This window comes from Aotus nancymaae, unplaced genomic scaffold (genome assembly GCF_030222135.1).
Source record: "Aotus nancymaae isolate 86718 unplaced genomic scaffold, 86718_ANA_hifiasm-v0.15.2.pri h1tg000059l, whole genome shotgun sequence".
Taxonomy (NCBI): Eukaryota; Metazoa; Chordata; class Mammalia; order Primates; family Aotidae; genus Aotus; species Aotus nancymaae.
The window spans coordinates 14929584-14944523 of NW_026988473.1; the positions used below are offsets into that span (position 1 = coordinate 14929584).

At 41.2% G+C, this 14940-nt stretch overlaps 1 protein-coding gene across 5 annotated transcripts in view; it reads right to left on the bottom strand.

The window, feature by feature from the left end:
* Positions 1-14537, bottom strand: part of CSTPP1 (centriolar satellite-associated tubulin polyglutamylase complex regulator 1) — a 216443-nt gene extending 201906 nt beyond the window's left edge. For 2 of the 5 annotated variants that reach the window (XM_012452502.2, XM_012452500.2), the window contains exon 1: positions 14375-14489. In XM_012452502.2, the coding sequence (XP_012307925.1) occupies positions 14375-14420 (46 nt within the window). In that variant the 5' untranslated portion in view covers positions 14421-14489. Of the gene's footprint in view, positions 1-1426; positions 1511-1979; positions 2126-14374 lie in introns of those variants that run through there. The other 3 variants (XM_064364964.1, XM_012452501.2, XM_012452504.2) reach the window with 3 other exon arrangements.
* Between the last annotated feature and the right edge of the window lie 403 nt (positions 14538-14940).

The window sequence follows — 14940 nt, forward strand, 5'->3', positions numbered from 1 at the left end:
ACCCTGCCTTTCACATCCTTGATTTGGATTAAGTGAGAAAGAAAGAAAGTGCTTTCTTGTATGAGCCACTGCACTGGGAGGGTGAGGGAGTTCAGTGGTGGAAGTTTTTTTTTTTTTTGTAACAGCAGCTCAGCCCTCACCCTAATATCCTGAGAGATCAGGAGCACTAAACCACCTGAAATGCCAAACCTCAGTAGACCTCAACAGCTTACTGACTCAGTATGAAACATTAGTCTGGAGAGAAGGGAATGGTAAGTACTGGCGGGGGAGTGGGGGGTGTCTTCTTATTAATGGCTATAAATTTGAATTTAACTAACACTGAGTGGCACCTAAACCACTTAATTTTGAATTAGAAGAACTAGAATCAAATCTTAGCTTCACCAACTGCTATCTATACAAATGGTAGAAATTTTACTTAGGTTCTTTGAACCCCCATTTCCTCTCATGAGTAATAAAAATAACATCCATCCTCATGGACAAATGTTATATTTATAGAATAATATAATAAATTATGACTAAAATAATGATACTACCTCACCACGAAAATGTTAAACTATCTTCTATATATTAAAACAAAGAATCTGGCAAGGCATGGTGGCTCACGCCTGTAATCTCAGCACTTTGGTAGGCCAAGGCAGACGGATCACTTGAGCCCAGGAGTTCAAAACCAGCCTGGGCAACATGGCAAACAAAGAATTCAAAAACTGGCCAGGGGCGGTAGCTCACACCTGTAATCCCAGCACTTTGGGAGGCCGAGGCAGGTGGATCACAAGGTCAGGAGATCAAGACCATCCTGGCTAACAAAGTGAAACCCTGTCTCTACTAAAAATACAAAAAATTAGCCAGGCGTGGTGATACACGCCTGTAGTCCCAGCTACTCGGGAGGCTGAGGCAGGAAAATTGCTTGAACCTGGGAGGCAGAGGTTGCAGTGAGCTGAGATCGTGTCACTGTACTCCAGTCTGAGTGACAGAGCAAGACTCCGTCTAAAAAACAAACAAACAAAAAATAGCTAGGCATAGTGGTACACTCCTGTAGTCTCAGCTACCTAGGAGTCTGAGGTGGGAGGATCACCTGAGCTCAGGAGATTCAGGCTGCAGTGAGCCATGATCATGCCACTGCATTCCAGCCTGGATGCCAGAGTGAGACCTTGTCTCAAAAAAAAGAGTCTAAGGAATATATCACATATTCTGTAGAATTTTCTACTAAATTTAAGTTTTGAACTTAAATTTTTATTAAACTGAATGGGAAAGGAAGACCCTTAGAAATTACAAAACCTGAAAGTAAGTGGCTAACAATACCGGCTTTAGAGTCAGATAAACTTCATTCAAGCTTCAGCTCCAGACACACTTGCTCAGTGATCTGGACAAGTTATATAATTTCAATCTCAGTTTCCTCAAAGGAAAGTGGGATCAGCCTGGTGCCTACCTGTTGTGAAGACTGAATAAAATTGCTGTCTTCTTCAGTCCTCCTGAATATGAGAATGACTCTAGCTGGCATATCAAGAACACCTATTTGAAAACAGTTTCCATTTAAGACAGGCAGCTGTACTACTTAGAAGTTGAAATATTATCTCTGTATTTTTTTAAAAAAAATATGAGACGTGATCCCTGCCCAGGGGATCAGAATTTAAAAGAAAAAGTCTTTCCCCTTTTTGTGTCACCTAACAGCAAATGAAATCTGGGAAATGAAGTTACCCAAATACTACTAACTGTAATTGGAAACAAAAGACTAAATTCTGAACAACCAAAGCTGCTTTTATTACTTGGCTAAGTTTGAGAACTTTCCATTGGAAAGCCTGATGTCAGGTCCTTCAACAATAGGGCAAGGCATGGTGGCTCACACCTGTAATCCCACCATTTTGGGAGGCCGAGGCGGGTGAATCACTTGAGGTTAGAAGTTTGAGACCAGCTTGGCCGACATGGCAAAACCCCCATCTCTATCAAAAATACAAAAATTAGCTGGGCGTGATGGTATGCACCTGTAATTCCAGCTACTCAGGCGTGGCGGTATGCACCTGTAATTCCAGCTACTCGGGAGGCTGAGGCATGAGAATCGCAGAAGGCAGAGGTTGCAGTGAGCTGATATCTTGCCATTGCACTCTAGCCCAGGTGATGGAGCAAGACTCTGTCTCAAAAAAAAAAAAAAAGTTATTTTTTCTTACCATTCTAGGAAAGACAAGAAAAAGTTTATAATGTGAGACAAATTCAACCACTTCTTTTTCTTCTGTTTCTCTTTTAGAAATATGATATCAAAAGTAAATATTTATTGGAAGAACAAAGGTCAAAACAGTCCCTATGTCCAGACATGGTAACAAAGATTAGCAAGACTCCAAAGGCTATTTGTAAACATAACCTTGAAAAGAAAAAAAGGCAAGGCTGTTCTCCCAAAAGATTTAACCTATCTTTTACCCGTACATTCACTATTCTTGACCATTCCAACCCCTGAAGAGAAGGCAAAAGTCTGTACATGTGAGACTTTATAAGACAGTCATGCTTCTAAACAGATGGTCTGGTGGTTTACAGACTATCAAGAAAGACAATCAATTTTAGGTTTCATTAAATAGTTTACTCGTAAGATACTAGACATATATTAATTAATTCATCCTCTCAACCCTCTGTGAGGTAGCTTTTATCAACTCCATTCGTTGGGGAAATTTGATCAAGGAGAATAATAACAGTGCCTTTTATTTACAAAATACCTTCCCTATAAAGAAATCCACAAGTTTATCTTCTCAATCATCTTTCATTCCTGTGAGGTAGGTGGCAATATTACCTTTTCCACTTTTATATGTAAATGCTGTGGCTCTAAGAGCTTAATGACTTACTCACATGGTAGCCTGTATTTTATCCACTAAATTGAGATTAACACTAGACCATGGACTCAAGGCTTAACTGCACACAACTGACGTGTTGAGCTTCTAGTTTTCTCTATAGCCATCTTTAAATGCATCACATTTCAAAAAGGACCGGAGTCATGCTTGTTGCTTAAGCTCATGTGTTCACTGTTTATGACGTTTATTGTTATCATTTCTCTAAATCGGGCTGTTTAAATTTCGTCTAGGTGCCCAAGAGCTAAATTATTTTTTGTTTACTGTCTGAGCACTAGCATTGTAAATGATGTCATGAGGAATGTACAAAACTCTTAGACAAAGCAGCAGGGCCAATAAAAGCAGCTCACTTGGGGAAGAGTACATTTCTTCTTTCCTTTTTTTTTTTTAAGTAGACGTCACACAAAAAGATGACTCATTAAGCCCAAAAGAGGTGACTATGCCATGTAAGCGCTTCTTATGCAGCCTTCCACAAAGAGACCTGAGTGGCAGCATAAGGCATCCTCTTCTGTGCATTTTCCTCCGGGCAGAATGTGCATTTGTGTGGCTACATACACAATTATAATCTCCTCTGAAAGGCAATTCCTTCCATATGACAGGCTGAACAGTGGCCTGAGTGCCAGCCTCATGTTGCCCAAGCAGTTAACATGCTGAAATACCAGACACATTTAATCTCTCCTTTCTGAAAAACTAAGATGGGACAGAAGCAGCAAAGCTGGAAAGAACTCCACACAGAGAGAAAGGAGGCCAGCCCAAGCGCCCAAACTCACTTTCTCATGGGCTGCACTTCTTTGTGTGTTGCCTACTTATGTGTCAATTTGCTGGACTTTGGGGCATGAGAACCATGGAGCCGACCAGTTCTGGCAGCCTCTCCATTTGACAAGTAAAGCTGAAGACATGTGCCCTTTCGTATATCTTACGCTCAAAAGTGTTATTGTTTCAAACATGCCTATTTTAAAATATAAAATTTTCCCATTTAGAACAGGTCGTATATGTAAGTTGGCCACAGGAGTTCTGCCACATTAATTTAAAGGAAAAAAAAAAAAAAGGCAATGGGCCCTAATGCAGCTCCATTCCTGCCAGATGCCTCTGTTTACTTTGGGCCTATGGGATTGTCCCAGGTGAGAGAAGTCTGAATTTTAAAAACACCTGATATGAAGTCCTGGGGCACAAGCAGATTTCTGTCTGAGATTACAGAAACTGAAGCTTGTGTTTTATCACAATTACCTGTAATCTCCAGGCTAGATAATAGTATTAACGAGACCTTGAGCTACACAATAGGACAGCTGGAAAAAAGGCTCTTACTCTCTCCAAAGAATAGTGCTTTTAAAAGCTAATTCAATGAAGAAAAAGAACAGGCTCTGAAAGTGCCTGTCTCAAACAATATTTACTTTTACTAGGTTCCTGTTAATCAAACAAAACTTAGTCAAAAGCTTTCATGGAAAAAAACACATTTGATGATTTCAGCAGTAATTGCTTTGTTTAAAGAAAGGTGCTTAAGAAAAAACATAGCTATGGGATCAGTAATTTGGTAAGTTCAGATGTGTTTGGGAAAATCCCTCCTCTCTTTGATAAATCATTAAAATTCTGCTCAGAGAAATGTGTTTTGACTTGAAATTCCAATCATAGAATGAGCTATTTCCTAAGGCCCCTAGGGAAGTAGTGTAAGGGTGATCCCAACACAGAAAGAGGACCCAGGGATTAGTTTACAAGGGTAATTCCAGCCTTAATCAAAGCATATCACTGTCCAACTAAAGGACAGGATCTCATTGAGATACCCCAAAATTGTAAAAAAGAGTAAGTCCTTCCTTTATAAAATACTGATTTTAAAAAATGGATTAAATTTTAGTGTTATATAACCCAAACACAGAAACTATGGTATCAACCAAGAAATTAACCTTAGGTATAATCAGAGTTAAAACTGAAAGATCCAGAGCAGATTTAATCAGTCATCCTTTTTGATGCATGGACGAGGGGAAAAAAACCCACATGTAGTTTCTCTCACATGTTAGGAATTCAGTAACTATTTGTTGAACTGAATTCCTTTCTCCCATTTATTTTAAAATTTATTCTGTTACTTAAAGCAGACCATTCATTTAACAATTGAGCACTTCACTTGGGCCAAGCATTGTGCTAGATTTTAGAGAGAAAAGGCCTGCCCTCATGGCTTACATTCTAATAAGAAACAGACAAGTAGATAAGTAGATATCTATAGAAGTAGTAAGCAAGATAACTCTGGTAAGTGCTATGAAGGACATAAATAGGATGATGAATCAGAAATAGGCTAATGGATCATGTCTCTTATGCTCTACTATTATTTTTAAAACTTCAATTTATCTACTCGGCCTCCTAGAATTACTCATTTAGCAAATATTGTATTTGTGCAAATAAAAGTGATCCCCAACTTCTGAATACCATTTGGAATAAAGATTTTAAGATTATTTGAATACATAAATGATAAGCAAAGCCAAAAATTGTAAAGCTATCTTAAACCCCTAGAATAACATTGAAATCACTCTGCGATTTACTCTGGAGAAATGGGGGTAGGCAAGGGTCAGGAATAACAGGCCTTAGAACTTACTTGCTCTTTTTTTTCCCCCCAACAAAAAGATATTTATTATATTTATTAAATAGGTTACAGAATCTTTGGAAAAGGAAAAGGAAAAGAATCTACGTTGACCTTCCAGAAACAACTCCAAAAAGGCCCATTCCAGAACTAGGCTACCAGGGGAACTGCTGTCCCTTCAATGACTGAGAAGCTGCTGAACAAACTGGGAAAGGGCCATGACAGCTGCTGGCTCTAGAACCGTATAGCTCACGTACTCTCTACTTATTATACTGTCCTTTTATGTTATGGTTATTTATGAATATGTCCCATCTCCCATCTACCATGTACATTTCCTGTGGGGAGGGATGCTTTATATTCATATATTCACACATGGCTTTATATAGAGTAGGTATTCACAGAGGAAGAAAAGGGAGGAGAAGGGTAGGAGGAGGAAAAAGGAAAGAAAGAGGTGACTTTGTGAATTTGTTCATAATTATTTTGTTTATTTTTTATTTTTATTTTTTGAGACAGTCGCTCTCTCAGCCAGGCTGGAGTGCACTGGCATGATCTCAGCTCACTGCAACCTCCGCCTCCAGGGTTCAAGCTTTTCTCATGCCTCAGCCTCCCGAGTAGCTGGGACTGCAGGTGCGCACCACCATGCCCAGCTATTTTTTGTATTTTTACTAGAGACAGGGTTTCGCCATGTTGGCCAAGCTGGTCTCAAACACCTGACACCTCTGATCTGCCTGCCTCAGCCTCTCAAAGTGATGGGATTACAGGCATAAGCCACCACCACACCTGGCCCATAATTATTTAAAGTGATACATTAACTGGTTCTATGTATTATAAACCTAGTTTCCAAAGATTTAGAAAGTCAGTGTAACATCTATGATATTTTATTTCATTTCCTTTCTGCAGCAACCAAACACTTTAAGGCCCTAAGAGAATTTCTGCTAACTTATTGCAAACAGCAACATTTCCTAGCATAGGACTGGGTTTGGAAGGTTCACTAGTTATATTCAAATAAAAATAAGTTTATCAGGATTCATCCAAAATAAAAAAAAAAAAATGTGTCTGGCAGTCAGACAAATAAATATCACATGCTATGGTATCAGCAAATACAAACAAATAAGATTAGCAACACTTATCTTCCACCTAGAAGGGGTCCTATGTCAGAACTTTTGCCAAGGCCTAAAGAAACTGTATTAACTTCACGGCTGGAAGAGACTGTATCAGTAACTGTTAGATGTTGTCTTAGCTCAGATACTGTGAGAAGCAGACACCAAAACAGGATCAGACATGCAAGAGATGTACTGGGGGAAACGCCCATGATAGAAAATGGGGAGGAAGCTGGAGGAGTCTGGAAGAGCTCAGATCAAATGCAAGTGTGACCTAGTAAGGGACAGGAAGGGAGAATGAAGGACTTAGCAGTGCAGTGGGAGTCTTTAAGCCAAAGTCACGTACCAGAGGAGTAAACATCTCAGAGAAGTGGGTCTGTCCTGCTCGGTCATTGACTAGGAGCAGTCTGTGGAAAGTGTGACTTCAGTGTGTCCAAGGTGTTAGATTCAGAGCTGGGGTCAGGAGTCAATTACGCACCCTCTTCCCCACCCACACTAGGAGATCTGAGAGGCACGCATCAGTGGCTGCCACAGATGTTTACATATTTGCACAAAAGTACGATAATAACACTAGCAGCTAATAGTCATTGAGTACCGGGTGCTCTAACAGGATAAATGTTTATATGTATGAGGTAAGTACAATTTTTTTTTTTTTTTGAGATAAGAGTCTCACTCTGTCACCCAGGCTGGAATGCAGCGGTGCGATCTTAGCTCACTGCAGCCTCCTCCTCCTGGATTCAAGCAATTCTCACGCCTCAGCCTCCTGAGCAACTGGGACTACAAGTGCATGCCCCCACGCCCTTCTAATTTTTGTATTTTTAGTAGAGATGGGGTTTCACCATTTTGGCCAGGCTGGTCTCGAACTCCTGACCTCAGGTGATCAACCCGCCTTGGGTCCCAAAGTGCTGAGATTACAGGCATGAGCCACCACGCCCGGCCTTTTTTAAATTTTTTGAGAAAGGGTCTCGCTCTGTTACCCAGGCTGGAATGCAGTGGCATGAAAACAGCTTACTGCAGCCTTGACCTCCCGGGCTCAAGCCATCCTTCCAGCTCAACCTCCTGGGTAACTGGGACTAGAGCTGTGTGCTGCCACACCCGGCTAATTTTTATTTTTAGTAGAGGCAAAGTCTCACTATGTTAGCCATGCTGGTCTCAAACTCCTGGGATCCTAGGATGATTAATCATAAATAGGCTAATAGATCATGTCTCTTATGCTCTACTATTATTTTTAAAACTTCATTTTAACTACTCCCTCCCTCCTTGGCTTCCCACAGTGCTAGGATTACAGGCGTGAACCACCATGAGTGTACTATTATTACTCACATTTTGGAGATGTGGAAACTAAGGCACAGAGAGGTTAAGTAATTTCTTCAAGGTCACACAGCTACCCAAAGTGCAAAGATGATTTTCAATAAAATTCTCCCAAATGGTAGAAGTTATCTTCCTCATTGCCTGTCTCTGAGAGATGAGTCCAGTGGCAAGAAGTAATCGGAATTTTATCATGATATGATCCATACTGATTCCTCACATGCCCCTCATGGCAGAAATGTTAAATGAAGCCACTGGAATCAAACGACCTTACTCCAGGATCCATCTACACAATAGTTGGAGCCCCATTTTGGGAGTCGCTCGAGGTATTTGTAGCATGGAGTTGAACCATGTGGACTTGAATTAGACTGCTGGGTTAGAATTCTGGATCCACCACTTACTAACTTGTTATTTGGTATCTTTGTGTGTAGTTTCCTCATCTGCTGAATGGAGATAACAACTGAAACTATCTTCATATGCATCAATACATGTAAAGCATTTAAAATGGTACCTGGTACAGAGTAAGTTCTTAGTAAGTCTTGGTTGCTTTTGTTAGCTACTCATGTTTGGGGTACCCTGAGGTTAGATTATTCATATTCCATTTCATGTGTCATATGAATTAAGTATAGGAGAGTATACAATGATAGAAGGTATACAATGATGAGTAAATACAATTCTTGTTCCCAAGAAACTTATTTGCAACTAATGAAATGTTTAAGAGCCCCATCCTTCATAAGGAAGCAAGAATTACTGCCCTTTGAACCAACAGGGGGTTTGTTTTCTTCTTTGTTTTTATCTTTTTAGTAAAGAGGAAAAAACACAAGCTGTGGAATTTGACAAACCTGGGTTTGAACCCCTGCTTTACTATGCATCATTGCCTGTGTGACCTTGTGCAAATCAATTAGCCTTTCTAAGCCTCAGCTTCCTTATTTATAAAATGAGAAGATGATATTAATAACTACTAATTGGGATTATAAGAGCACCCACTTCACATGGTAGTTGTGAAAATTAAATGAGACAAAGCACAGTGCCAGGCATATAGGAAGAGTTCAAAAACTATAGCTTAAAAAAAGCTACCCAATTTATTGTGAGTCTTCTAAACATCTAGTCCCAAAAGGAAAAAGGCCATCTTTGATTTCCTAGAGTTATCTATTATGCTAAACCACTATCAACCGTAGTGAGACTAGGCAGGTTCCAAGGAAGAGGCAGCTTGGAGCATGAGTGAAAGCATGCACTTCACCAAATTAGGTGGAGCAAAAAATAAACCTCACACCCTCATGCTTATACTCAGATCAGCACGTAGGTGGTATGTTTAGCAAACCTGGGACCAGAACAGGCTGCCCTTTGGCTCTACAGGCCTGTCACACCCAACCAGATACACAGACACACCTCCAGCCTCTGGCAGAAAATTCCACTAAGCAGGTTTCATAAGGCTGGAAATCTTTTGTGGGTCCTACACAAAGGATCTATGCTTATTTCATCTCCTTACCAGACTGTCCTTTCTCTCTTCAGGCCTGGGCATTCACACAGGTTTTATCACTAGATTCTGATGACTGTAGACATGAACATCATTAAGCTATTCTTTAATGATGATCTTAAGATCGTAAGCCATGCAAGACCATGATTACAGTTTCCTAATTCACAAAGTCAGTGGGGAAATAATCAGTTTACCCAACATGATAACAGATTGGTTTCTTCACTAACAGTCAGAAAGGTAAATATAATTCCTAGCCAGCAAGGAGAAAGGGACATCTATAGATATTCGTTGGATAGGTATCTCCATAATTTACACCATAATCCTAAAGAGAGGGCTCCAGATACACTAACCAAGGAGAACTCAGCTTTAGCTTTTGTGTTTCACTGAATGCCTAGAGCTTTCCAGTCTTCAAATTTGTTTTCTCTGTAAGTATAGTCTTCTTTAGGCCTACACACGTAAATAACTTTATAAAAACAAAACAACTCACGCCTGTAATCCCAGCACTTTGGGAGGCCGAGGCGGGTGGATCACGAGGTCAAGAGATCGAGACCATCCTGGTCAACAAGGTGAAACCCCGTCTCTACTAAAAATACAAAAAATTAGCTGGGCATGGTGGCGCGTGCCTGTAATCCCAGCTACTCAGGAGGCTGAGGCAGGAGAATTGCCTGAACCCAGGAGGCGGAGGTTGCGGTGAGCTGAGATCGCGCCATTGCACTCCAGCCTGGGTAACAAGAGCGAAACTCCGTCTCAAAAAAAAAAAAATTGAAAAACCCACAGGTATTTAAAATTTTAAATCAAGAAATACTTTATTAATCTATTCTCTAGGGAGTGTTTTTTGTTTGCTTGGTTTGGTTTGGTTTGGTTTGGTTTTTGTTTTGAAACTCTCGTTGCCCAGGCTGGAGTGCAATGGCGCGATCTCGGCTCACTGCAACCTCTGCCTCTTAGATCCAAGTGATTCTCCTGCCTCAGCCTCCCAAGTAGCTGGGATTACAGGCATGTGCCACCAAGCCCGGCTAATTTTGTGGGTTTTTTTTAGTAGAGACAGGGTTTTTCCATGTTGGTCAGGCTGGTCTCGAACTCCCGACCTCAGATGATCCACCCACCTTGGCCTCCCAAAGTGCTGGAATTACAGGTGTGAGCAACCACACCCGGCCAGGAGTGGTTTTAAGTGGTCATTAGATTGAGGGTGAATAGGTCAAAGCAGCATACCTCTAAGAGAGACCAAATTGTAATAGGCAGGGATGATTCTCAACTAAAAACAATTTCAGCAGAGTGATATGGTTTGATGAACCAGAAGTCAGTGAGTGGTGTGGCCACACTGACAGCAATATGAATGTCTAGTTGGTGGTTAGGACAAGGAACTAAGACACTTAAATATGCAACAAAGTATGAAGGAGCATTTGTATAGGATTCAAGTATTAGGTGGGTGGTTGGACTTCACACACGTTGAAGCTTTTTCAACCAACCTGAGACTCTGATTCTGTTTGGCGATTCATTCTCAACACTGCCACTGAATGGCCTCCCTGAAAAAAGCCATTTATGAAGGGACCACCAACTTCTATTCACCAAAGTACCAATATACCAAATATGCCGAGCCTTTGAGACATAAAATTCAAACAGCAAACACCCAAGAAACTGAACAATGAACTAGGCTTTTCAAATATTTCATATATTCATTGAGTACTGGGTAAATAAAATACATAAAGTCTTTAGAAAGTCTAGGCATTGCTTGACATTGATATTGTTATTCATAGAATACAAAATTATTTGTGATACCAGTATCCCCTTTTAGCTGATTAATGGATGTGGTCACTGTCTTAAGCTCTCCATATATATATATATATATATATATATATATATGTGTGTGTGTGTGTGTGTGTGTGTGTATGTTCATGTATATATGTGTGTATGTATAGCTTTCAAAGACCAATCAGCCCTTAAACTTGGTAAAAAGACACTCAACTTCATTTGAAAATGCACATTAAATCTACTCTGAGACTATCTGTCACTTAGATTGATAAAATCCAAGTTTGATGTATTTTGTTGTCAGGACAGTGGGGAAACAGGCATTGTCTTACATTGCTGGTGGCTGTGTAAAATGGTACAACACCTATGAAGGGCAAAGTGGCAGTATCTATCAATACTTCAATGCATAGGCCCTTGATCCACCAATTCCACTTTGTGGAACTTATTCTTGCAGATACACTTGCAAAGGAACAAAATTGCAGGTTATTCATTGCAGCATTCTTAGTGAGAGCAAAAGGCTAAAAACAACTTGTTTACCAATGCAGGACTGGTTAGATATATTATTGAAATACTATATAGCTAAAAATGAATTTCATAAAGAATGAAGAAGCTACCTACTGACTGAGAAATTACTTTGAGGCCAGGCGCTGTGGCTCATGCCTGTAATCCCAGCACTGTGGGAAGCCAAGGTGGGAGGATCGCTTGAGCTCAGGAAGTTCAAGAGCAGCTTGGGCAACATGGAGAAACCCCATCTCTACCAAAACTACAAAAACTTAACTAGGTGTGGTGGCTCGTGCCTGCAGTTCCAGCTACTTGAGAGGCTGAAGTGGGAGAATGGCTTGAACCTGGGAAGTGGAGGTTGTAGTATGCCGAGATGGTGCCACTGTACTCTAGCCTGGGCAACAGAGTGAGACTCCTTCATCTCATGAAAAAAAAAAAAGAAAAAAAAAAAAGAAATTGCTTTGAGATGTATTAAATGAAAAAAGTATGCGCTGCATGCTCCTTTATGTATATGATAAACTCTGGAAAGATGCACAGGCAAACAATAGTGGTTACTTTTAGGGGGCTGAGGATGGATGGCAACTGGGCAGATGGAGGCAAAGGCATGGAGACTTTTCACTATAAACATCTATCTATCTATCTATCTATCTATCTATCTATCTATCTATCTATCCATCCATCCATCTATTTTAGAGGCAGGGTCTTACTTTGTCACCCAGGCTGGTCTTGAACTCCTGGCCTCAAGCTATCCTCCTACCTCAGTCTCCCAAAGTATTGGGATTATAGGCATGAGTCACCATGCCAGGCCTAAAAAATATTTTGAATCAAGTTTCCATATTACCAACCTTAAAAAATATTTTTAAATTCATTTTTAAAATAAGTTAAAAAAAAAATTTAAACCAGAATTGTTTTTCATTTAAAAAGATGTAAGCCAGGTGCAGTGACTCACACTTGTAATCCCAGCACTTTGGAAGGCCACAATAGGAGGCTTGCTTGAGCCCTGGAGTTCGAGACCAGCCTGGAAGACATAGTGAGACTCTGTCTCTACAAAAAATAAAAAAATTAACCAGGATGGTGGCATGTGCCTGCAGTCCCAGCTACTTGGGAGGCTGAGGTAGGAGGATCACTTGAGTCCAGAGGTTGAGGCTGCAGTGAGCCGTGACTGTGCCACTGCACTCCAGCCTCAGTGACAGTGCAAGGGACTGTCTCAAAAAAAAGAAAAAAAAGACATGCATAGTACATTCCAGACAATGGAGTTTTATTCAGCAACAAAAAGAAAGAAACTATCATGCCACAGAAAGACATGGAGGAAACTTAAACGCTTACTGCTAAGTTAAAGAAGCCCATCTGAAAAATTTACACACTATGTATGACTCCAACTGATATTGGATATCAGAATATCATACATGATATTCTGGAAAAGGCAAAACTTCAGAGACAATAAGATCAGTGATTGGCAAGGGCTGCAGGGGAGGGAGAAGGATCAATAGGTGGAGCACAGAGGATTTTTTAGGGTGGTGAAACTATTCTGTTTGATAATGGAATGGTGAATACATGACGTTATGCATTTGTCAAAACCCACAGAACTGAAAAACATAAAGAATTAACCCTAATGTAAACTATAGACTTTAGTTAATATCTATATTACTTTATCCAGTGTAACAAATGTACTGCAGTAATGCAAGATGTAAATAATAAGGGAATCTGGCCAGGCGTACTGGCTCACACCTGTAATCCCAGCAATTTGGGAGGCCGAGGCGCGCGGATCACGAGGTCAAGAGATCGAGACCATCCTGGCCAACATGTTGAAATCCCGTCTCTACTAAAAATACAAAAAATTAGCTGGGCATGGTGGCTCGTGCCTGTAATCCCAGCTACTCGAGAGACTGAGGCAGGAGGATTGCTTGAGGCCGAGGTTTCAGTGAGCCAAGATCGCGCCACTGCACTCCTGCCTGGTGACGGAATGCAGCTCCGTTTCAAATAATAATAATAATAGAGGAAACTGTGAATGAGGGAGACCCAAGGTGTATGGGAACTCACTGTACTATCTAGTCAATTTTCTGTAAACTTAAAACTTCTCTAAAAAAAAAAAAAAGTCTATGAATTATTTAAAATGTGTATTGTGTGCATATATGTGTGTGTGCATATCTATGTGGGCGTGTACCTTTTTCATTCATTAAATGCCTTATACACTACAGATGCTCAACAAAGTACTACATATACAGTCTTAGTTCAAGAGCTAAGTCAAAATCTCAAGTTCTGGAGTGGGCAAATCCTGTTCTGATCCTAGTGCTACCATTTTCTAGCTGTGTGGCCTAACTTATGCCAAGTTACCTCTTCAGCCCCCGTTTCTCCACCTGCAAAACTGGAAGAAAACACAGCAATTTCTCCTGGGGCTGTTGAGAAATTCAAATAAAGAATAATGCATGGAAAATGCTTAGCACAGTGCCTAATGAAAAAGAAAAGCTGGAAATGTTCCCTGCCGCTGTAACGGTAAGACAGTTATTGACGAAATGACTGATTTGGCACTTGAATTTCCAAGGTTATTCTTACTTCACTACCAGCCTATCAATAATACCCCAACAGGGCCCCAAATCCTTAACTCCAACCTGACCCACGTTGAACAAAATCCGCATTGCGTGAGTTCCAGCCCCTACACTTCAAACATTCTTTTTCCTCCCCATTCGGCCTTACGGGCTCAGGCCCTGGAACCCCCGCCTCTCCGCCCCTCCCCATTCCACCAGGACCCGATCCCATTCAGACCCCGCCCCCGCCCCCGCCTCCTCCCAGACCCCGGCCTAATTCTTCTGCACGTCTTTTTTTCCCCAAAGTTGAAGGGGGCACCTACCCAGATACTCGTAGTCCGGCAGGGCTAGGCGCTCCGGACTCAGCATCCTTTGACCCGGGTAGCTTCAGAGCTCCAGCTTTCCGGCTTCCGGAACCCAGGTTGCCGTCTCTCTCCGTTACCATGGCACCCACGCGGCGGGAGGGGGGCGGGACCCGGAGGAGGTGTCACACAAACAGTCTCCGTGTCGCAAAGTAGAGCTGGCCACTCAAGTTCCGCGGGCAGTCGCTTCACGACGGTCCAGGTTTCTTTGGACTCCTATTCTTGAAGACTTGGTTTTAGAGGAATCGGAGATGCAGAATTCTTTTGAATCCGTTGTTTCCCGATGTCGAAGAATTACTGTCGGCCGCCCATATACGCAGTTTCTGAATTTCATAACTATCCCTGCTTTTATACAGTGATCCTAACTCAATAACAGCCCCCACCCTTTGGACCCCGTAAACACTTAGTATCCCGTTACCTATTTCTATCTCCTTGGTATTTACTATCTTAATTGCTGCAAAGTGCTTACGTATGCATATACCCTAGCTGCTCCTAGAGGTCAGGAGTGTGTCTTTTATGCCTATGAC